This window comes from Delphinus delphis, chromosome 14 (genome assembly GCF_949987515.2).
Source record: "Delphinus delphis chromosome 14, mDelDel1.2, whole genome shotgun sequence".
In the NCBI taxonomy this organism is placed as follows: domain Eukaryota; kingdom Metazoa; phylum Chordata; class Mammalia; order Artiodactyla; family Delphinidae; genus Delphinus; species Delphinus delphis.
The window spans coordinates 15892745-15917689 of NC_082696.1; the positions used below are offsets into that span (position 1 = coordinate 15892745).

General features: G+C 38.5%; 2 protein-coding genes across 2 annotated transcripts in view; one reads left to right on the forward strand and one right to left on the reverse strand.

Annotated features, from left to right (window-relative positions):
* Positions 1-3067: 3067 nt before the first annotated feature.
* LOC138414267 (translation initiation factor IF-2) lies at positions 3068-13853 on the reverse strand. Its single transcript, XM_069541371.1, is given in 4 exon segments — positions 3068-3219; positions 3299-3845; positions 3847-3999; positions 13842-13853. Coding segments are annotated over 4 exon segments (744 nt in total). The 3' UTR covers positions 3068-3187.
* Positions 3631-24945, forward strand: part of LATS1 (large tumor suppressor kinase 1) — a 40861-nt gene continuing 19546 nt past the window's right edge. Inside the window, exons 1-3 of the mRNA XM_060029805.1 lie at positions 3631-3729; positions 17251-17724; positions 22019-22166. Of these exons, the coding sequence (XP_059885788.1) occupies positions 17383-17724; positions 22019-22166 (490 nt within the window). The 5' untranslated portion in view covers positions 3631-3729; positions 17251-17382. The remainder of the gene's footprint in view (positions 3730-17250; positions 17725-22018; positions 22167-24945) is intronic.

The window sequence follows — 24945 nt, forward strand, 5'->3', positions numbered from 1 at the left end:
GGTACAATATTCCTTTGTAATGCTGTCTCAGCTTATTTTACCTATTCTGATATTTGTTCAATTGACTGCTGACTAGTTTAACTTAAACCCTTAATTTTCACACCTGATACTCCCTAAACCATACCTCCCTATTCTTGAGTTAATGCCGATGATTGTGATTCTTACTATAGGTCCTTCCTGTTTAAGAAGACAAATTTTCTTTCACTTTAGGAAAGAGCTAACAATCACCTTTGAATCTTTTCTGCAGAAGCTGATCGTTTTCAGAATTGCCCAGCGTGCTCTCATCCCATTGGTAAGGAGATAGGTTAAATGGACTTAGGCCCACCTCCCAATTATCAGTGACATATGAATCATTGGTATTTGGCTACAGTTGTTGAAATATTTATAAACCAACCTAACTCATTGACATTCTGCCACATTTATCTTGTTCATAAGGCTATGTGAGAAAACACCTGTGCTACAGCTATCATCCTATCAAAATTTTGGCATAATTGAAAAATTCCTTGTCCTTTGTGAATAACACTTTTATTTCACAGTACTGTGGAAACATCCTTTTAATAATCCATTTTAGAATCTTGTCTAAGAAGCATACTAAGTTCATGAGTGTATAGTTTATATCAAGCCTTCATTTAAACTTATGGTATCAATATGATATCTAGCTCAGACTAATTAGATGGTCTGAAGCAGTAGCAGTGCTCTTGTTTTACAGATAATGTAACCTGGGGGGAGCCAAACTATGATACGCAACTATTTAAACTATTTCATTGGTATCATTCTGAACCACAATTAATGTTAAGTGGCAACACAGAATAATTAAATAACAGCCTAGACTACAGACATCTTAGCATCAAAACAATTACAACATTTCACTATATTAGTAGAGGGAGAAAACCACAAAGGGGGTGGGGGTGAGAGGAGAGAAGTAGAATGACTAGAATCTAGCTGATCAGGTAATAAACTTTAATTAATTAAAAATAAACTAATGGTCAATTCCAAACTGTCATGACTACTGGACTTTGGGGGAACAGTAGCTGACAGACCAGCCTAACATAGCCATCAGACATGCATCAACTGTCAAAACAATTTTTGTACAGACCATGGTTATAAGAAGCTAAATTGTAATTAATACTAGACTGTAAAATACTAGCTGCAACAAATCAAAACACAGATCTTACTCCTGCATAGTATGGAATCAACTTATTAGCCAGAGAGATCCTACAAGCAAGGATTCCCCAGTAGCAATGAGCACACCAAGAACCCAGATTTGGTTTCTAATACCATTCTCCAGTAAAAGGAACCAAGGCTCCTTGGAGGGGCAGGAAATAAACCAGATAGTTTGGAACATTTTGTAGTCCCAGAAAGGAAGAAAGTTAAGGAAAAAAAAAAAAAACCACAATGATGGGAGTATGTTATAGGGACACAGAAGCTAACTGGAAGAGCTCCAATAGCCAAAGCTGGAACAATCTGATCAAAAACAATACCCAAACTATTAAATAAATATCCATGAGTCCACATTGATAAGAATACGTGTTTGAAAAAAATGGATGAGAGACAAATCTGCTCAGAATTCCAAATAATTTGTGTAGATTCTCCACTCCCAAGGAGGTGGAACACAATTCACTCCTAAGTGTGGGCTGCTCATAGTTGAGAGCCTTCCCCTAAGACAGTGTGAATTCCTGGGAGAGCCTGTGTTCTCAGGACCACAGTGCTCTCCAAACTTTTTCCATGTGTGCTGCCTCTGTTCCTACAGTCATCCAAGCATGAGACTTGCCCCTTACATCTGTTGATAAAAACAAAAAGAGACAACCTACTATACATAAAATAGATAAGCAACAAGGATTTGCAGTACAGCACATGGAACTACATTCAGTCTCTTGTAATAACCTATAATGGAAAATAATATGAAAAATACATATATTTAGAACTGATTCACTTTGCTGTATACCTGAAGCTAACACAGTATTGTAACTCAACTAACAAAACAAAAACCACACAAGTACAACAAAATCAAAATATCCCTCTTCCATGAAGCACTGAAGAGTTGAACAGGCTGAAGCTGGACCAACGGTTTTCCATCACAGCAACACAAAGACCTCCAAACACAATGGCAGGTATTGCCATTCTCAGACATCAGCACCCTTAGTAGGCATTTTCCTGGTCTTTCACCTCCACCCACTCCCAGTCTCAGCCACGTTTCATCCTGTTGGTTGGTTCTTCTATCCTGAACATTCCTTCTCTCCTTTCCCTGCTCTTTTCTCCCCCTACTTCACAGGAGTAAATCTCTTAATATATAGAGCAATTCACTGAGGTCCTTGAATTATCTAGGAATTCTCCCAAAGACAGTAGTTTTTGGAGATGCCCATCTTTAGGTTTAGAGAGATGAAGAGCTTAAATAAAGAAGTTCTGAGGGTTGGTGACAGAGGTGACAAGGTTTAGGCGGCAGTCTGCTCTTCCAGATACATAATCCATGTACAAAGGACAAGCAAGCCCGTGAACATATTAGATTCATATAATTCATATTAATTTTGAGGCTGAAAGATACCCTGCAGGTTACTTAGTTCTCCAGCTGAACAAAGTAAGACCTAGAGCTATTAAGTCAGCCACTTTGGGCCATGTCTTCTACAGACTCTGTCATTGTGGAATACAAATTTTCAACCAAGGGCTCGTGGAATGTAATCTTTTAACAGGTTTTCACATTTGAACTTCTGGATACAGTAGCCAGCAACTAATTCAACATCAGAAAAAAGTCTTAAAAAAATTGTCTCTAGTAAAAAAGGATGAGATATTTGAAAATACTAAGTATATATTTTCTAGAGGCAGAATTGGCAAAGGCGCTCTTTACAATGGGTGGGCGGTACCTTTAAACATCATAAAACCATTGATCCCATCCCAAACTTCTAATTCAATCTAACAAGAAATAAAACCTCTTCTCGCAGTCACCATTATCCCAATTACGGCAATAACGACTTCCTCTTCTACCGAGTCGGCTGACATTAAAAATCTCTAAACTCCCTAATCTGTCCTGGTTCGAGAATATACTAATCTGGCTGATTCAGAAACTACTTACGGATTTACTCGGGGAAAGAGTGCTAAGCAAAAATCAATTTATTTCAAAGCGTCTAGAAATCCCGAATCCCGATGTCCACAGCGAGGTTCTGAGAATTAAACTCCTCCAAATGCGCATCTTTTATCCTATATTCGTCCATAGAAAGAGTTCAACTGAAAAGAGATAGACAATGAAATAAATGAGTGGGCTTGGGATGGGGGGAACCTGACGCCACCAGCCGGGGCGAGTCACCTGAGCAGCGCAAGACAGGGGCGACGCGGAGCGACGCTCGCAGACACGCAGAGAAACGAGCGACTACGGAAAGCGGGAGGCCGCAGGCGACGCGCTCACTCCCCGTCGCCGGGCGGGCCGAAGCCCCCAGTCCTCGGCCCCCGCGCAAGCGACGCCGGGAAATGCCCACATCCGGGAAACCTGCAGCGGAGTGCGGCGGCGGCGACACCGAGTGGAAGGCAAAATGGCGGCGGCGGCGGCCTGGTGCTAAAGGGAGAGCCAGGTCCCCGCGACCCCCGCGACGGGCCGCGCTGGCCCGCGGCAGTCCCCCGGCGTCTCTGCCCGCCCTGCCCCACCGGGGATACTCGGAGTCCCCGGGACGGCCTCCGGCCGCCTCGCCGCCCGCCCTCGGGCCCGTGGCCGCTGTCCAGGAGCCCCTCTCTCCCCTGCAGGTAGGTCCGAGGCTGGCGTAGCGGGTGGGGCGCACTCTCTTCTCCCGCGCCGGAGTTGGCGGGGCGGTGGCCGCCGGGGCCCACGCCCATCCCCGCTGGCGGGGGTCCAGGGGCTGCTACGGACTGGCGGGCCGGGCCGGCCCGGTGCGGGCCCGACTTGGCTGGTTGCACGGACCTGAGCGGAGCCCTGCCCTGGGGAAGCGAGGGTTGGCCGCGTCCGGGGCTGGAGGAAGAGCCCCGGGCTTTGCGGCCTTGGAGGTTCAGGTTGGGCTAGGAAGAGCCGGTGTCGCCGGAGGCCGTGCGCGGACTCCCTCGCACCTCCACCCTTATCCGCAACACGCACGGGTCAGCGGTGTTCAGGAAGGAGGGAAAAGCGAAGGGTGGGAAAAGCGAAAGGTAGTTCTGAAGGAAATTCGCAGTAACAGAGACGCAGTTCTTTCATCCCAGAGGGACCCGATGCTGGATATACCTTGAAGAAATTCTCGGAATTTCTACTTACAGTCCACTGTAAATAGGGTACTGTTCATAGCTGGAAGGAGTAGGAGAGATGGAGGGATCTCTGTGGAGTAGGCGTGTGTGTGTAAATACAGAAAAGGAAGGAAAGGAAATTAAGGGAACATTGTTTATTATAACTTCAAAAAGAATTTGTATCACAAAGAATGACTCTCAGGTGACTTGATTTAACCCCATTCTCCAATTGAAAGTTCTTTTCTAAGGGAAGAAAATGTAATGTCTGTTGACCCATGTGTTAATATTACTCAAAATATATCGTCATGTAGAAGTTATTCATAAATCTAGTGAGAAATAAGTATAATCTCGCACAAATAATATTGTTTCATTCCGGTTAGGGAAATGAATTTGAATCATGTGAAGCTTGAATTTGAATCATGTGAAGCTTTTCCGGCCTTTATGGATTATATATTGAGGATTAAGAATTTTTTATCAAATTTCCTCCATGTGGAAGAAACGGTAGGACATTATAGTTGGAATGAATGTTCTCTGCTAAGGTGTCCACGTTTGTGATTTAACTCAGGTTATTTCTGTGATAAGTTGACAGACAGGTAAAATGAGCTAGTTGATTCCCTAAGGCAGTGGAGGAATTTGACTGATTTAACAGTAAAAGAAGTAGCATTGTGTTCCTCTGATCGGCTGCTCCTGCAAGAAACTAGATCATGGTACATGCCAGGGAAGGCGCATTTTTTTCTATGCCTGAATATTTATTGAATATGACTTGCCACTCTTCAAAAGCAAATAATAAAATACTTCTGCTACATATTTTTGGTATCATGTGTGGATATCCTTCTGTAGGTTGAGTTTTTGTTTTTGTTTTTAATGCTTCTCCTCGTTACTCTACGTAAATGTAGTCTAGGAACAGTTTCAGTTCTGGTTATTTAGTTTTTGTTCTAGATGTTATATTTACATTAGTGGGGGATTTTTGTAGACCGCAAAAGTTATTTAGTCATTGATCAACATTTTTATCAAGTAGAAATGGCAGTCATTTTTCAGCATGAAGATAAAATATGGTGATTGTTTTCACTTTTGGTAAGTTAATTCTTAGAAACTGAATTGGAGAAGATGTCATCAGTATGCAGAGATTCTTGAATATTGCTGTATGAACAACTAAGACTATGGTGCTAAGACAGTACATATTACTGTTGCTATTCTTATGACTGATTTAGTCAAATTTTGAGACAGGCCATCTTTCTTAAAAACCTAATTCAGGGCTTCCCTGGTGGCGCAGTGGTTGAGAGTCCGCCTGCCGATGCAGGGGACACAGGTTTGTGCCCCGGTCCGGGAAGATCCCACATGCCGTGGAGTGGCTGCGCCCGTGAGCCATGGCCGATAAGCCTGGGCGCCCAGAGCCTGTGCTCTGCAACGGGAGAGGCCACAGCAGTGAGAGGCCCGCGTACTGCCCCCCAAAAAAAAAAAACGTAATTCAACCTAAGGTAACACTGTGAAATCTTCTATTGTAATGGGATCTATTCTTCTTCTAAGCTGGACAGTGATATTTGTTTGGACTCACATTTTCACATTTGATGAAGGTCTGAACTTTCTAAGAAATGGAGGTTTTGTCTTTTCAGTCTAACCAGTTTAAGTATCTCTTCAAAGAATGTGAGTAGTTATAATCCCTTAGGAAAACTCAAGATGTAGGTATGGTAAAAAGAGCCCTGGGCTGGTTCAGGATGTGTCAAGTCCATTCCTAGCATGATGTTGAGATGCCTAAATGGTCTTAGGCAGGACACATTACCTCTCTGGATCCATTTGCTCATCTGAAATTATAAATATATATATGTAGATATATAGGTAGATATACATATATAGAGATAGATATACCTATCAATCTATCTGTCTATATCTATATATCCCCAAGACACCTATGCTCTGTCAATCTGTGATCTAGTAGGAAAAATAAGTTTTATTTGACTGTGCAAAGTGCATTTGGAGTTCAGAGGAGGTTGACAGCTACCAGTTCAATGAAAACTTCAGGAAGGAAGCATTTGAATGGGACCTTAAAGGCTGGGTATAATTTCTACAAGAAGAAATATGGCAGAGGGGCTCTTCCAAGAGTAGTGAACAGGAAGGGTAAGAACATGAAAGTAGAGAAGCACAAAGTACATTAGCTGAGAGCAAGTAATTTGGCTTGGTTAGAATCTGGGTAAGATAGTGGAAAGAGTAAGAAGATAATAACTAACATTTATTGAGTCGGGCACTTATTCTAAACATTTGACATGCATTAAACTTATTTAATGCTTAAAATAACCCTATTTAAATAGGACTATTATTGCGCACATTTGAAGATGAAGGAACTGAGGCACAGCTGAGATCACAAAGCTATTGTAGTTACTGGTAGAACTGGGATTTGTACCCTGCTCTTTGACCCAGATCTCTGACATTAACTAAGTTAAAGGAATCATTGAGGGTTCTGGAGTAGGGAGGTAGCATGATCAAAACTATGTATTAGGAAGACTCATCTGGCACCAGTGTAGCATGGGTTAAAGAGGTAAGCTGTTTAGTGTTGAAGTGTTCTTCTAAAAATTCTCTTTACTTATTAGAGTTTTCACATATCAGTTTCACGTTTGTTAATGCCAGTGTCAACCATACCTTGTTGGAGGGATTGTAAATTAGTATACCTTTCTGGAAGACAACCTGACAATAAGTATCAGAATTTTAAATATGCATTCTCTTTGACCCAGCAATTCCACTTCTCGGAATTTATCTTAAGGGAAATGCTCAATAATGGGTGCACAAGAATTTTTTTTTAATGGATTGTTTAAATGGTTACAACTCTGTAAATATACCAAAAACCATTGAATTATACACTTTATTATTTAGTCAGTTAGTTATTTTTGGCTATACCACCGTGCAGTATGCGGGATCTTAGTTCCCTCACCAGGGATTGAACCCGTGCCGCCTGTAGTGGAAATCCCAGCACAAGAATTTTTATTGCCACAGTTTTTATTAACTAATTTTTATATGTAGAAGGAATATGTGTATACATGTAAGCTATGAAGCATAGTAAAATGAACATCCATGAACTTACCACCCATCCTCAGAACTAGAATATTACCAATACAATTGAAGTTATCACTGTTTAAAACATTATTTATAATAGCAAAAATTGGAAATAACCTAAAGGACCATCAGTAGGGGATAGATAAGTTATGATACGTCTACATGATGTAATTCAATGTATAGTTATTTTAAAAAGATGAGGTTGAATTGTCATATTTCCTCAGTTCCAAGACACCATTAAGTCTAAAACAAGCAATCTGTTTAGTAACAATTTTTCAGGGGAAAGAAAATAAGCATGGTTTTTAACTAACCTTCAATAGAATACATTTATCCATTCAATTGTATACCATTCAGTTTTTTTGAGTCTTAGCTTTATTCACATTCAGAATCTAGAATTCTTCTGATTTACTTTGGGCTTTGGTTAGTTAACAGATAGCATCATGGTGGCGTGCTGCTTTTCATAACCCCAGTTAATTATCGTGAACCTCTTTATTGACTTTATGATTGAGTATACGATTTTGAGGCATGTCGAAGAATACTGGAGTTTTGTCTTCCTTTTCTTTTGCTTAAACTCTTAGTTTTGTTTTTTCTCCTGAGTTGAGTGAGTTATTGTTAGAAATTAAACAGCTTCTTCTGAAGGTAACTCAAAAGGTTTGCCAGGTATTTGAGTGCTTGTACTTCATAAAAGACATTTACCTTTGAAAATTCAGTGCTCTCACCTGAATTTGGCAGTTGTTTATGCCTTTAATTGCATTGTCTTTTTTTTTTTTTTTTTTTTGGCTGCATTGGGTCTTTGTTGCTGAGCCCAAGCTTTCTCTAGTTGTGGTGAGTGAGAGTTACTCTTTGTTGTGGTGTGCAGGCTTCTCATTGCGGTGGCTTCTCTTGTTGTGGAGCATGGGCTCTAGGCATGCGGCCTCAGGAGTTGTGGCTTGCGGGCTTAGTTGCTCCGTGGCATGTGAGATCCTGGACCAGGGATCAAACCCGTGTCCCCTGCGCTGGGAGGTGGATTCCTAACCACTGTGCCACCAGGGAAGTCCTGCATTGTCTATTATATGACAATTTCTGAGTACATAATGCTGCATTATAGTGGAATCTTTTTGAAGACATTTGAGCATTAATCAAGGGTCTAGATTCAACCATGTGGTGCTGCCAGTGAAAATAATACAATTGAAGTGACAAGGAAATTTGGCCTTTTATTTATGGTCAGGTTAGCTATGTGTGTTGTCTGCTATTCCAGAACTCCACTTTGGAGCTGGCAAATTCCTTTTAATACTGATTTTAAGATATACTCAGTTTCAGAAATGTTAAAATGTGGAAAAGCATGTATCTGAGAATCAAGAAAACACTATACTTTATGTCCTAGGAAGACATTCATAGTATTATGTTATTCTTTTGCTAGCATGTTGGGCCCTAATCAGCAGTAGCTAGATTCACAGGTCCTATGGTCCATATGTCCAGTACTCTCTTCATCAGGTCCGGATATAGCTCCTCTTGGCTCAGAGACCTTTGAAGTTATCTTAGCTCTCTGTCTCCCACTCACTCACCACATTACACAATAGTAAAACAGGGACAGGAGGGCATAATAAGCACTACTGTTAGAAAAGGAGAAGAATGAGAAATAGCAATTGCTGATAAAATAGTTTTAAAACCACCATAGGCAGATCTTGTGAAAGCAACCAGCGCTGGAGGAAGGGGAGATTCCTTTACTGGACCTTGATTCAGTTGTCTGGGAGGAACTCCCTCATCCATTGTTTTTTGTAACTGTTGGACATTGCTCTCCAAGAACCTCCTGGGAGTCCTTTTTCCTTAATCATCCTTGGTCACCTATGAAGTGTGAGCTTTGGGGGAATAGTCCGTCTTTGGAAGGTGCAAATCTTTCTTGACTAAGTTACTGCTCGTAGGAGTTGAGAGCCCAAGGGTTTTAAATTTTGAATAGTTGAAGGGTTTTTTAGTTTGAGCTTGAGTGGTTTTTCAAAAAAAAAATTTTTTAACAAAACAGTTTCCTCAATTTAGAAAGCTTCTGATGTGTTTAATTCCAGTCAGTTGCATGTGTCAGTAACCATAACCAAAGTTCACATGTGTTAGTAACCTCATCCAAAGATTTGAGAACTCCCATTTCACTTGTCACTTGGTTATTTGAGGGAAGGCCATACCCTTAACGTTGGTTTTTGTTGTTGTTTTAAACCACTGAGGTACTTTAATCAGCCAAGAAGTTTCAGTGGGCACCTGCGCTCAGAATCTTTTCATCCTACCTCTTCATGTTGGGGTCTAAAAGCGAGCTGCTTTTCCAGTTCTGCAAGACTTTAAATTAATGAACCCTTTCTGTCCCTTTCTATTTTTGTTTGCAAATAAGCTGCTTTTTTTCATGACCTTGTCATTTATTTGTATTGCTTTGCCAAATAGCCAGTAGCAGCCAGCATACGCTTCTAAGATTCTCTTTTCTAAACTCTTGTCATAGAACTACAAGTTCAGTAGGCTGTTTGTTACCTTGTGAGTTATAACAGGCAAACCACTTTATCAAGTATTTTGCCACTGTGAAACATGGTTCTCCGTTTTTCCAGCCTCCAGTATCAGTTCTCTTGAAGCCCTCAACCTGACCACTTGGCCGTACTGGCCTACATTATAGCGGCACCTCACTTCTAGGTACCAATTTCTGTATTAGGGTAATGAGAGACTACGTATACAGATAGACAATGGCTAGATCATATATGAAAGTAGAACTCTGACCCACAGTCTTAGTAGCAATAGTCCCAAACAGTCAAGTCTTGGTCAGTAGATGCCAGCTTCTCTCAGGACCAACAAGAGAAAACCAAATATACTTCCCAAAACAATCACATAGGATGTCCCACTTTTAGTTAGCTGGCCTCCAGCTTCCTCATGACAGCAGCCTACAACTAGAGCATACCTGAAGTCTTTTTCCGCTTCCCTGCCTGCCTTTGAGTCTCTGCTAAACACGAGTGACAGTGGCCAACTCCCTTCCAATAGCAAGCTCTGAATAAATAGACTCTGCTTGTTTTGACGGTCTTTATTGCCACAATAATATTAGGCTGTTTTGTGGTAACAAATCCCAAAATATCAATGACTTAACACAACAGAGATTTCCTATCTTGCTCACACACAGTCCAATGGGGGTCGTTAGTAAGCCATCCAGTGGCTTAGGGACCCACAGTCCCCTATCATGTGAAGCTACCATCTCAAAATGTGACCTGGATTGTCATTGAAGCAGGAAAGCAACAGATGGAGAAGCACAGTGGCTTTTAACTGCCTTGGCCCAGAATGGACACACATTACAGATACCTACTAGCGGGGCTTTGGCAACTAACTGGGAAATAGAGGGCAGTATGTTAGTGTAGTCTCTGCCACAGGTATTAATCAAAAGCAATTGGATGAAGACATGCCACATTTCCTCCATTTCACCATTTCTGACATCAGGTGATGCAGATCATATTACAATTGAAATGAACATTTAAACATAATGTTTCTGTTATTTCCCTTGAAAAGCTAATGTTGAAACAATATTGTTACATAGAATTAATGGTTTCTTTAAAGAAATCCTGTGTGTTTTAGTGTACTTTGTATTTGAATAAGAATAATTTGTAAGGCGGGGAAGGGAAACTGGGATGAAGTAAGAGAGTAGCATTGACATATATACACTACCAAATGTAAAATAGACAGCTATTGGGAAGCAGCTGCATAGCACAGGGAGATCAGCTCAGTGCTTTGTGACCACCTAGAGGGGTGGGATAGGGAGGGTGGGAGGGAGGCTCAAGAGGGAGGGGATATGGGGATATATGTATACATACAGCTGATTCACTTTGTTATACAGCAGAAACTAACACAACATTGTAAAGCAATTATATTCCAGTAAAGATGTAAAAATAAATAAATAAATAATTTGTAGCAGAACCATTCCAAGATACAGAGCGCTATAGTCATTTCATTTTCTTTATTTTTTTGCTTTTGGTTTTGGAAAACTCAAGTATACACAGAAGTAAAGAGAACAGTACAGTGAACTCTCATGTACCCATCACCCGGCTACAACAATCATCAGCTTATCACTTTTGTCTCATCCAAATCTCCATCCACTTCATCACAAAACCAAATTACTTTGAAATACCAGGCATCATATCTTATTCACAAGTATTTCTACATGTATATGAAAGAGCTAAGTGTAAACTAATCATTTATTTAAACCTATAACACATTATCACATGTATCCCAGAACTCAGTCATTTCTGTGACCACTGTGCACTCACTTGGATGTTAGGAATGTTAGTCAAAGTACAGAGTTATAGAATATAGGACTAGAGTGAAACTCACTGGTCCAGCGTTCTCTAAAGTATATTACATAGAGCATGAATCCCATAAAATGCTCTGGGGGAAAAAGTTCTTTGGTCAGAAAAGTTTGGTCAACACGACATTCTCTTCTTGTAAAGTCACATGATAATGTAAAAGAATGACATCATATTTTGTGTGTTACGATCCCATTTTGATTAAGAGTAATATATGTTAGAGTATGAAGTATTAATAGTGATTGTATTAGTTTTCTGTGCCTTATGTAACAAATTACTACAAAATTGAAGGCTTAAAACAACATAAATGTTTTCTCATACAGTTCTGGAGGTTAGAATTCTAAAATCAGTATCACTGGCCCAAAATCAAGTTGTTAGCAAGGCCACTCTCCCTTAGGAGGTTCTAGGAGAAAAGCAGTTCCTTGCCATTTCCATCTTTCTTTTGGCTGCCAGCATTCCTTGGCTTCTGGCTGCACCCTCTAGTCTCTGCCTCCATGGTCACATTGCCTCCTCCTATTCTGTGTATCAAATCTCCCCCGCCTCTCATGCATGTACTGCTCAACTGGATAATTGTTGATAATCTCCCCATTTCAAATTCCTTAATGACATCTGCAAAGTCCCTTTTTCCAAATAAGATAACATTTTCAGATTCTAGGGATTTGGAAGTGATTATCTTTTGGGATGGCATTATTCAGCCTACTACAGTGATTCTCTCTCTGTTGAAGGAGGGACTTATGAGGGACTTCTACTTTACATAATTATATAATATTTGAATTTTTCAGTAAGGTCCATCTTTTTATAATTAGAAAAAAACCAAGATTATATTTTCTTAAGAGTAAAAAGAAGGAATAAATCACCTGCGTTTATTAGTTTAACAGATATTTTTGCACTGCCTGCTGTTTACCAGTTTCTGTTTTAGGGGGATGGAAGGCAAATGTAGTATCTTGACAGAGAGAAACAAAACTATGCTTATTTTGGTTTTTCTTCTCTATCAAGGAGAATGATCTTGGAAGTGGTAAAATAATAATAAAATGATGGCTAGGGGGCTTCCCTGGTGGCGCAGTGGTTAAGAATCTGCCTACCAATGCAGGGGACACAGGTTCAAGCCCTGGTCCAGGAAGATCCCATGTGCCACAGAACAACTAAGCCTGTGCACCACAACTACTGAGCCTGCACTCTAGAGCCCGCGAGCCACAACTACTGAAGCCCTCGTGCCACAACTACTGAAGCCCGTGTGCCTAGAGCCCGTGCTCTGCAACAAGAGAAGCCACCACAATGAGAAGCACGTGTACCACAACGAAGAGTAGCCCCTGTTCACTGCAACTAGAGAGCCCGCACGCAGCAACGAAGACCCAGAGCAGCCAAAAATAAATAAATAAAATTTTTTAAAAATTTTAAAATTAAAAAAAAATAAATAAAATGATGGCTAGGGACTTCCCTGGTGGTCCAGTGGCTAAGACTCCGCACTTCCACTGCAGGGGGCACAGGTTCGGTCGGGGGACTAACATCCCTTATGCCACACCGCCCGGCCCAAAAAAAAAAAAATGATGGCTAACTTGGAGTTGAAACCCAAAATAAGTGAGATATTAAAGGATTGCCTAGATGCTATAAATTAAGTGCAAACCAGATACTGAGAGAACTGACATGTGACATTGCACAACCACTGTTGTTAATCCTTGATGATGGAGAAGTGATAGGTTCTATACTGGAAGTGGAAAATATCTTCCCTTTTAGAAAGGGTAGAGAGTTGATTCTGCAACTTTAGACTGGTGAGCTAAGTGTTAAACCTAGAAAAATTCATTAGTAAGCATTAATATTCTGGGAAGGCTGAGGGGAAAAAATGCTTATCATTAGAGACCAGCTTTCTTCATAAAAGCACAAGATGTATCAGTCCGAATTTCATTTATGAAATAATTATCAGTAGATTGGGTCATGTTGTAGACAGACGTAACAGTGACAAAGTTCATTATTTTTGTTTTTACAAAATGGAGAAATGTGGGCTGCTTGTCAAGTAGAATTTGATTGATTCATAACTAATTTAGCAGTTGTACCACAAAAGTACTGATTATTGAGGTGAAGTCATCAGGAAACTGTGCCTCTAGTGGTCTGCTTCAGGACTTCATCCTGTCTCAGGCCTTCTGCAAATATTCCTGTATGTGTATATATGTAATTAATATCCATAAATATAATTTTTAAAAATAAAAAGGTTTATTTTTAACAGCTGTATGATACAATTTATATACCATAAAGTTTGTTCATCTAAAGTGCATAATTCAGTGTTTTTTGTTTTTTTGTATGTTTACAGACCTGTACAACCATCGTGATAATCTTTTTTGTTTTTTTTTTTTGAAACTGATATGGCTCTTATACTGGGCTGCATTGCCTTTGGGGCTGTTGCAGCCCTCCTGTTCTTTTTTTTTTTTTTTAATTTTTATTGGAGTATAGTTGCTTTACAACGTTTGTGTTAGTTTCTGTACAGCCAAGTGAATCAGTCATACGTATACACATATCCACTCTTTTTTAGATTTCCCTTCCATTTAGGTCACCACAGAGCATTGAGTAGAGTTCCCTTTGCTATATATTAGGTTCTCCATCACAGTAGTCTAATTTTAGAATAGAAATTGGCTTTTATTTTATACGAAGTGTTTTGAAATTTGCCTTTTTTGCTTAAGAATATTAAAGAATATTATGGGTATCTGTTCATAAACTGCATCAGTCTTTTTAACATCTCCTTCATCACGTTATATAGATGTACTATAAATACTCAAACAATTACTGATGAGCATCTAGATTGATGACATCTATATTTGCTCTTATAGATGGTATTGCCAGGAGCATTCTACAGTTTTAAACATTTGTGTGTATATTCCTGTAGTTGTATTGGGTTGTTCCTCTTAATCCTTGTTCAAGCCATAAGGTAAACCTTCTTACTCTAACCATTTTATGCCTCAGGAGGCAATTTTTGAGAGAATTAAATGCCAAAGTTCACATTGCTAATAATTAACAGAACAAATACTTGAATAGTTTTTGTTTGTTTGTTTTTTCATTACAAGTGCTGTGCTTTTCTAGCACCAGTAGGATTTTTACAAACTAGAGTGTATCCAGAAAAGCATGACAAGAATGACAAGAATTGGAGAACAGTTAAAGGAACTGGGATGTTTAGGAGACATGTTTATTTCATTTGTTTAACATGTATATTTATCGAGCACTCAGTATGTGCCAGGCTCTGATATAGGTGGTAGACAGACAGTGTTTATGAGACAAATAAGGTCCTGTACTTTTATGGAGCTTTTATTTCAGTGAGGGGAGGTTGACAACAAGTAAACAAGATAATTTTAGATAGTGGTAAGTATTAACAAGAAAATAAAACAGGGTAATTAGGTAACTGGGGAAAGGGTTTTTGAGGAGGTAACACAGGTTTATTGCCTCTACTTTGTAGATGAGAAAACTGAGGTTCAGAGAGTTTGGGTGAAACAGTTTGTAACTGGAACCATGGGGATATGAAACATTGCTAATTATCACCTATTTCTAGTCTCATTAAGTGTAATCACCACTCACATTACATGATGGTTGTTAAGAATGCAAACAAAGTTGTTTAGCATCAGCCTGTAATAGGCTCTGAATATGCACTGAGTGAGATTTCATGGTGTTGGATCCACATAGAACATTTCTAACAGTTGTTGCAGATCAAAAATGGAATGGCTTTCTTGAGTTAGTGATTTCCCTATCAGTGGGGATATTTAAGTAGATTTTAGGTGACTGTTGCTCCAGTGCATTGTAGAAGCCATTCATGCATTAAGTAAGGAATTAGACAAGTCCTTAGAGGTCCTTTCCTCACCTGTTGTTAATAAGCTTACTGTCTCTAGAGTCCCAGTCCACAGTTTGAGAAATAAATCCAAGCATCTGTTTTTGAAGCATAAAGGTATCTTCTGGACTAGTGATTTAAAAACCTTTTTAAAAGCAGCTGTTCCCTTTCTTTTAAAGCAGTTGTATACTTGAAGTCTGGTAGTAAAACCTAAAGTTGTAGCCACTAGATGAAGAATTTAATAATGGGAGGTTGCCCATTGTATTGTTCACTAGAAATCCTTTGCATTCGTATATACGGTTGACCCTTGAACATCGCGGGTTTGAACTGTGCGGGTCCACTTATACGTGGATTTTTGAATAGTAAATACTACTGTACTACAGGATCCATGGACTTGGAACTGAGGGTACAGAGGACCGATTATAAGTTACACCCAGATTTTCCACTGTGTGGTGGGTTGGTGCCCCAAACCCCTGTGTTGTTCAAGGGTCAGCTGTACTTTATATGCTTCCTAAAGCACTCTTGAAATTATTTTTTATCGTCATAACCAGTACTTTTGTAGATTAGGAAATAGGCACAACTAACATGTCCTGACTCTACAGTAATCCTTAATGGAGCCAGAACTATAACCTAGGTCTTTTAACTTATAAATCAGTGGGGTTCTTTCCCCCCTAATACAGTAGTCTTCCCTTATCCGTGGTTTTGCCTTCCAAGGTTTCAGTTACCCATGGTCACTTGTGGTCTGAAAATATTAAATGGAAAATTCCAGAAATAATTCGTAAGTTTTAAGTTGTGTATCGTTCTGAGTAGCATGGAGGAAATCTTATGCCATCTGGCTCCATCCCACCGAGGAAGTAAATCATCCCTTTGTCCAGTGTATCCCTCTCGTTAGTCACTCAGCAGCCGCCTGGGTTATCAGAATGACTGTCATGATATTGCAGTGCTTGTGTTCAAGCAGCTCATGTTTTACTTAATAATGGCCCTAAGGCGCAAGAGTAGTGATGCTGGCAATTCCGATACGCCGTAAAGTGCTTCCTTAAAGTGAAAGGGTGAACGTTCTTGATTTAATAAGAAAAAAAAAATAGTGTGCCAAGGTTTTAAGATCTACGGTAAGAACGAATCTTCTATACATGAAATTGTGTAGAAGGAAAAAGAAATTTGTGCTAGTTTTGCTGTCACACCTCAAACTGTAAAGGTCATGGCCACAGTATATGATAAGTGCTTAGTTAAGATGGAAAAAGCATTTCATTTATACAGTAAGATATTTTGAGAGAGAAATTATGTTCACATAACTTTTATTACAGTATGTGGTTATAATTGTTCTTTTTTTCTTTTTCTTTTGGCCGCAAGGCTTGTGGGATCTTAGTTCCCTGACCAGGGATTGAACTCTGGGCCCTTGGCAGTGAGAGTATAGAGTTCTAACCACTGTACTGCCAGCGAATTCCCATAATTGTTCTATTTTATTATTAGTTAGTTGCGAATCTTTTACTGTGCCTAATTAATAAATTAAACTTTATCATAAATATGTATGTAAAGGAAAAAACATAGTACACTTGACCCTAGAACAACTTGGGGGTTGGAGTGCCAGCCCTCTGTGCAGTTGAAAACGGGCAGAGATAACTTTACAGTCAGCCTTCCGTTCTGCATCTTCAGGTTCAACCAACCTCCAGGTCGCGTCGTACCGTCTTTTCAACTATTTGTTGAAAAAAGTCCACATATAAATAGACCCATGCAGTTCAAACCCATGTTGTTCAGGGGTCTACTGTATATATAGGGATGGGTACTATCCGAGGTTTCAGGCATCCACTGGTGGTCTCAGAAGGTATACCCCGGAATTAAGGGGGTGCCTGACTACTATACATGGTACTGCTTTATCAGTCACTTTATAGCTTTGTTTGTTTTTTTATTTAGGTCGTAAAAATTTTAACATTCCTGGGGACTTCTACAAAGGATCTTTTTCAGTTTTGCTCAAAGGAAAGCTCTGAATCTATCAAGTAGCTCTTAAAGAAGTCTTTTGTGTGAGTTATATATATAGATGTTTTCATGAAGAGGAGTGAAAAGCCAGAAGGATATAGACAAATGAGGCCTAAGACCTTTCCTGCCAGTAACTACACTGGCAGCAGCCGACAAATGCTGCAAGAAATTCGGGAATCCCTTAGGAATTTATCCAAACCATCAGATGCTGCTAAGGCTGAGCATAACATGAGTAAAATGTCAGCTGAGGATCCGCGACAAGTCAGAAATCCACCCAAGTTTGGGATGCATCATAAAGCCTTGCTGGAAATTCGAAACTCTCTACAACCATTTGCAAATGAAACAAGTCGGAGTACTTCAGACGTTAATCCACAAATGCTTCAAGACTTGCAAGCTGCTGGATTTGATGAGGTAAGAATTTTTAAAAACAAAAGAAAGGGTTTTCCTTACCTTACACTACATAACACTTTTTAGGTGACCTCCTGCCCAGATGTTTCCTTTGAGAGAATTTAACTATGTATAGAAATTTGTATATTCTATCAACAAAGAATGTTGTTTACAATTTCATTAATTATTAAAACAAAATAATTATTATTTCTTTAGTTTTCTCTGTGGTTCTGAGATTAAAAGGTCAAGTCATGAAGTCAGAGTGGAAGTGCAGGTGAGGAAAGCCACAAGTGAGGGCAGGGCAAGGACATCTGTCTGTGTGCGGTAGTTTCCCTGGTGAGGGTGAGCCGAGTGGCTGTTTTAGAAATGAGGGCCCTAAGGGGATGAAGTTTAAGCTTATACTACAGAGAAGGAAGAGCGGCCAGAGACATCATTCAGCACTTAACGCTCACAGACCTCTCAGACTCAAAGCTTAACTTCAGAGAAACTAAAAATTTACTTGTTGATCAGTTTCCAAGAATTTCAAGTTTTTTTGGTGAAATTTCAGTTTATGTCAATTATGCTAAGTCTTTAATATTTACTTTTAAAACTCATTTTTAAAGTTTTCATAGTCTATTATTTAATCATACCCATTTTGTTTAGGTTACTAATAAAATTTATTTTCCATGATTACATAGTTTAGATGAATATTTTAGATAGCAGAAATCATTTTAGGTAAAAATTGGCCATGGAAATTGTAACTAAATGTGAATAATCAAGCATTGATTACATTTTCTTTCAAAATGATAGTAACTTTTTTCCTGATTATAAAAATAATATCTATTCCCTGTTAAAAATTAAACCATATAAGGAAGAAACTAAAAATTAGCTCCACTACACAAAAATAACTACCCTTAAAATTCCTTCACCTTGTTAATATTTTAGTGACCACGTTTTCAGATATCTCTGTATTTAATTTTAAAAATGAGAACGTAAGTATGCATTATAGTAAAGGATTTGAAAAGGGAGATTTACTACTAAACTAGGAAGAAAAAAAGATTATTCTTTCTGGCCCATTCTCTTCACTTGATTATTATTATTTCCTATTAATTTTATATTTAAGTGTTCTAAATATATTGGATTTGCACCAGAAAATATATGGGGGTGGGGGAGGAGAGGAGATCCTGGGATGTTTTCCTGGTTAGTAGTTGGAGGATTAAGGAAATGGCTTGAATGGAGAGTCTCTTAAAGTACTTTCTTCCTAATCCTTTAGCCAAAAGGCAAAGAATAAAGAGAAGGCTGAATCATTGGTCTTATTCTTTCCTCTTACATATTGCTAGGGAAAGGGAGTTTAGAAAATCACATGGCTGTAAAGGCCCTTAAGTGGTAATGTGTATGTCAGATAAATCACATCAGTAAATATGTATTTATGGAGCCCTTACTGTGTGTGAACCTGTCAATCAGGATAGGGAATCATACCAAAGATGGTCTGTACCTTTAAGGAACTTAAAAATTTTTTCTAATGTAGACAGTTTTAAGAAGTGTAAGGCATTGGTCAGTGCCCTGTTCTTTATTTGTTGGCAATAATAACAATAATTGCTTTGCATTACAAAGATATGTTAGCTTTACTGCAATCACACATTTCAAAATTGTTTACCTTTTGACATTAATAGCCCCTTAAGCAAGGTTGCTTTACTAAAAGCATTTAGACATTTATCCAAATAACGAAGGAATGGTATTATATATACTCACAGTGATATAAAGAATATGGCAATTTTACTTCTTCTACCTCCTGAATCACTCATTCTGGTAGCTTCCCATTATGTTGCAGAATTTGTTCAAGATCCTAACTTGATACTTCAAAATTCTTATCTAGTTTTCGCTTTTTTTTGCCGCACCACGCAGCTTATGGGATCTTAGTTCCCTGACCAGGGATTGAACCCGGGCCCTCGGCAGTGGAAGCACACAGTCCTAACCACTGGACCACCAGGGAATTCCTTTCACTTCATTATTTTTATCATTTCATAAACTCTAATCTGTTCTTTAAGTATGCCAAGTTCAAGGCAGTTGAAATTTTTTGAGAATGTTTCTGGTGCTCTATAAAATTAAAACCTTAAATATTTCAAGATTAATTTTCTCGTAGGAATAAATGTTAAAAATTAAGGATTGATGCATTCTTGGGGCACATAAAGCTATAATCACTGCAGTGTATTTTTGTTTCTAAGCCTGAAGAACAAAAACATAGTAATGGGGACATAATGTTTTCTTAGCACATAAGACTTCTATTCCAAAGTTACTGATTTAAGGGTGCTCTTTTTCACACTGGCACTAAGACCCCCACTTAAGGAACACTTGGTTGATATTGCTACCAGTGTAAAAAATATTTTAACATATAGCAATAAAATTAAAAAATCAAAGCCAGTATAATCACCACCAAAATCACAGGCTGAAATTCTAGTGCATTTAACGATATGGTTCCTACAATGTTGAAAAAGAATGGTGGGTGTCAGTTTTCTTACCAACTGAGATAGCGCTGCCATGTGATATTAGCATAAATACAGTTACAGTTAACTTGGTTTAACCACTTTTAAAGTTAAGCACTCCCTGGTGAATTTTAATTTGGATGATTTGTATTATATTAAATTTGCACATAAAGTGAGACTTACTAATCCTTTGTATCTCACTACAAATTTGCAAAGTCTGATTGGCATAAAATGTGACCACACTGTACCTTTTTATCAGTTAAGGATTGAGTTTGGTTGCTTTTAATAAAAATCCAAATAATAATGCTTTAAACAAAATAGTGACTCAGTTTATACAGCTAGTATCGGTTCAGTCTCTTAAAAATATCAAACTGCAACTCTTAACGAATCTCTTGAATTTTCCTTCTTGGTGGCAACATGCTGTAGCACAGGTGTCATATCTATTGTCTAGGAAACAGGGTACAGGAGGGACCAGCACGTAGATCAGGGATAGCAATATTCTTCCAGAAATCCTTGGTTTTTGTCTCATTGGTCAGAATTTTCATGTGGCCACTGTAGCTATAAGGAAAACTTCTTTCAAAAAATCCTAGTAACTTTTTCTAAAAAATGGAGACTAGGTCTTGAGTAGGCAACAAGTCTCTGCCGCAGCCTTTTTTTGCTTGGCCTCAATCATCTCCAGTCATTTTGAGTAAGAGGATCATCTATCAATAGCCTGGTCACCCGTTAGTCTTATTAAGCCATTTCTCATTTAAAAATATTGTTTGAAATACTAAATCCTCTAGGACAAGTAAGTAGCTGCCTCCCCCTTGAAAAATGTGTATCAGTATACTTTTTGCATGTTAGTGTATAATTTATGTTTACATATAAAATAAGGGACACGGAACAGAGCAGGAGGACAACCCATATCTGAGCTCCAGGCGCCGTGCTTTTACATGTTTTCTTGTTTAATCCTCACGTCAACTCTGAGTGTACTACAGATGAAGAAACTGAGCTCTGAAATGTTCAATAAGTTACCAGGGTTCACACAGTTCTAAAGTGGGGCACATAAATCTCCAATCACTGGAGTGTATTTTTGCTTCTAAGCATGACAGACAAAGCATAGTAATGCAGGGCTACTGGAACTCAACCTCTTTGGTTCCATTTGATTCCAAACTCCCTGTTTTTTCTTTCATACCATGTAGCCTCCTAAAGTCTTCATCAAATCATATAAAGTCTTAGTGTTTTTCCTCTACCATTTGTCCTATATTTGTGTCCTCATAAATAAAATTCTGTGAAAATGTAAACTCTAAGAAGGTAGGAACCAGAACTACATAGCTCTTTTACTAGTAAACACAATGATAAAGATGCTTAATAAAATACTTTAACAGTACGAAAGAGTGGTTTCCAGTATGTTGATTGATACCTTTTTAACAATCTGATAGTCTGTTTGTTTATATAAGAATCAAATTAAGAATGAGAAATTCAGAAGCATGTTGTTACGATTGTATCTGGGAAAAAACCCTAGAAGAAAACAGTAATACATTACATAAAGGTGAAAATATTAAAGAAACATTTGAAGAGTTTGAGGGTTTGTTTTCTTTAGTAATTTGAGATTGTATGGATTTTTATAGTTTTACTGTGCTGTATAGTATATCCTTGTAGCTTATTTATTTTATACATAGTAGTTTGTACCTCTTAATCCCCTACCCTTATCTTGCCCCTCCCCGCAAAGTAGTTTTACAAACAGGACATTAAATTTTGGCTTGGGGCCTTGTTCTTCAAAATTATGAATTTCTCCAGTGGAAGTTATAGTGTTGTTTCCTTCTTATTAATTATAAGATTTAAATTTTATTTCTGTTTTTAAAACTTCATACCAGGATATGGTTATACAAGCTCTTCAGAAAACTAATAACAGAAGTATAGAAGCTGCAATTGAATTCATTAGTAAAATGAGTTACCAAGATCCTCGACGGGAACAGATGGCTGCAGCAGCTGCCAGACCTATTAATGCCAACTTAAAGCCAGGTGATTAATCAAATTTTTTTCCTAGTCTCTTATTTTACAATACTTAAAAATATTTAAGTATATAAAGTGTTTTGTCTTAGAAATTGTTAGAAGCATCACGGTAAGTGAAAGCCTCAAGCTAGAAAAATAACATTATAGTGTTACACCAAAATGAATTTGCAGATGGGGCCCTAAAGTTCCATAGGTAACTCTGGTTGCAGTCTAGCAGTCTAGGTTGAGAACTGCTTGATTGCTTATAATGCAACTGAAATATTTTCCTTTTTAACCATAAATATAATTCAGACTATTCCTTTTTTATGTATATAATCTTATTGTAAAACATGTTCATCATAGATATTTGGAAAGTAAGTAAGCGAAAAAAACGCTATTAATACCCACAAGATTTTGGTATGTTTTGTTTCTCAGTCAAAAACTGGAGTGGGTTTATATGTGTGTATTTTGATTCTTATTGTTTAAGCAAAAAATGGGGTCATACTAAAACCTACTTTATTCACTTAGTATACCATGTGTAACTTTCCTTGTTATTAAATGGCCTACAGAATACTTAGCTACAGTAAGGTAGACTTATCACATATGTTATTTAACCAGTCTCATTTTTTGACATTTGCCTTGTTTCCTTTTTTTTTTTTTTTTTTTGCCATTATAGACAGCACTGCAGTAAATTCCCTTGTACCTAAATCTTTGTACATTCCTGATGATTTGGTAAAAGTAAATTTTCAAAGACTTGCAAAAAGTTTTTCTCATAGGCATACCTCATATTATTGTGCTTCACTTTATTGCACTTCGCAGACATTTCAGTTCTTACAAATTGAAGGTTTGTGGCAATCCTGCATCAAGCAAGTCTGTCGGTGCCATTTTTCTTTTTCTTTTTTTTGCGGTATGCGGGCTTCTCACTGCTGTGGCCTCTCCCATTGTGGAGCACAGGCTCCGGACGCGCAGGCTCAGCGGCCATGGCTCACGGTCCCAGCCGCTCTGCGGCATGTGGGATCTTCCCGGACCGGGGCACGAACCCGTGTCCCCTGCATCGGCAGGCGGACTCTCAACCACTGCACCACCAGGGAAGCCCTGTCGGTGCCATTTTTCAAACAGCATTTGCTCACTTCATGTCTCTGTGTCATATTTTGATAAATATCAAAATATTTCAAACCTTCCACCAGTAAAGATTATGACTTGCTGAAGGCTCAGATGATGGTTAGCATTTTTTTAGCAATAAAGTATTTATTAATAAGATATGTACATTGTTTTTTAGATATAATGCTATTGCCCACTTATTAGACTGTAGTATATATATGTGCATATATACATATATTATATATATAAAGTGTAAACATAACTTTTATATGCACTGAGAAACCAAAAAGTTCACATGACTTACTTTATTGCAATATTCACCTAACTGCACCAAACCCGCAACCATCTCCGTCCGAGGTATGCCTGTATTGCTGACCAGAAAGGTGTTGCCAACTTGTTTTGTCCCAGTCAGTTTAATATGAGAATGCCTATATTTGTAAATCCTAGGTATTATCCTTTTTGTATATTTAATGATTGTGAAAATACTATCATTTTACATTCACATTTCTTTGATCACTGGTGAGCTTAAACATTTGTTTATTATTTTTAAATTGACATTTTAATTCTTTCCTAATCTTGTATTTGTCTTTTTTAATTGATTTATAAGAGGCCTAATTTTTTCATTCTTTCAGCAAATTTTTCTTGATCAACCACTATTTCAGGCCCTTTGCTTGGCATTGGATATAAAGTTCTTGCCCTTTCGTGGAGTTGAGATTCTAGTAAGGGAGCTCAAATACACAAATACATGTAGAATTACAACTATGTAAGTATGAATGAAGAGGGGACAGTTATGTGGTACTATGGACTTATATAATAGAGGGATTTTTGACCTGATCAAGGAGATGAGAGAAAACCTTCCTGTGAAACTGATACTAGAGCTGATATCTGAAGAAAGACAAGGGTTAATGGGGATGGGTTTCATGAGGAGGAGTGTTCCTATGCATGGCTTGTTTGGCAGGTTTTGATGTCACATTCGAAGAAATGAAAGTGGCTAGAACGCTGAAAACAAGAGTATAAGATATGAATGGAGAAGTGCATAGGGGCCTGACTATGCAGGACTGTCTATTGATTTTATCCTAAGAGCAGCAGGAAGTTATGGAAACATTTCAAGCAGGGTAATGACATGATTAACTTTGTGTTTCAGAAAGATAGCTGCAATGGATGAGAACGGATTAGAGAGAGCAAAGGAGGGTGTCTGGATAGACTTGATAAGAAATACAATTCACAGGAAATGAAGGTAATTTGGACTAGGGAGATGGTGGTGGAGAAAATTGAATGAAATAAAGAGATAGGAGGAGTAAAATTGACAAGGACATGGCGATAGATTGCATATGGTGGGTGATAATGGAGTGGGATGACTCTTAGGCTTTTGGTGTATAAAAATGGATGGTGATAACTCACATTATGAAAGGGAACGCTAAGGGAGGACAGGATTTGGTGGAGAAAGATCATAAGTCTGGTTTTAGACATAAGGTTTAGTTAGGTTCATTGAGTTATCCAAGCGAGGATGTCCCATTATTTTGCAGAACTTGTTCAGGATTCTAACTTGGTACTTCAAAATTCTTTCCCAGTTTTCGCTTCTTTTTTTTTTTTGCCACGCCGCGCGGCTTGTGGGATCCTAGTTCCCTGACCAGGGATTGAACCCGGAACCAGGGTGATGGATGGTTCGTCCATGTGGATGTTGAAGTTATAGAATGTTGTCAGGGCT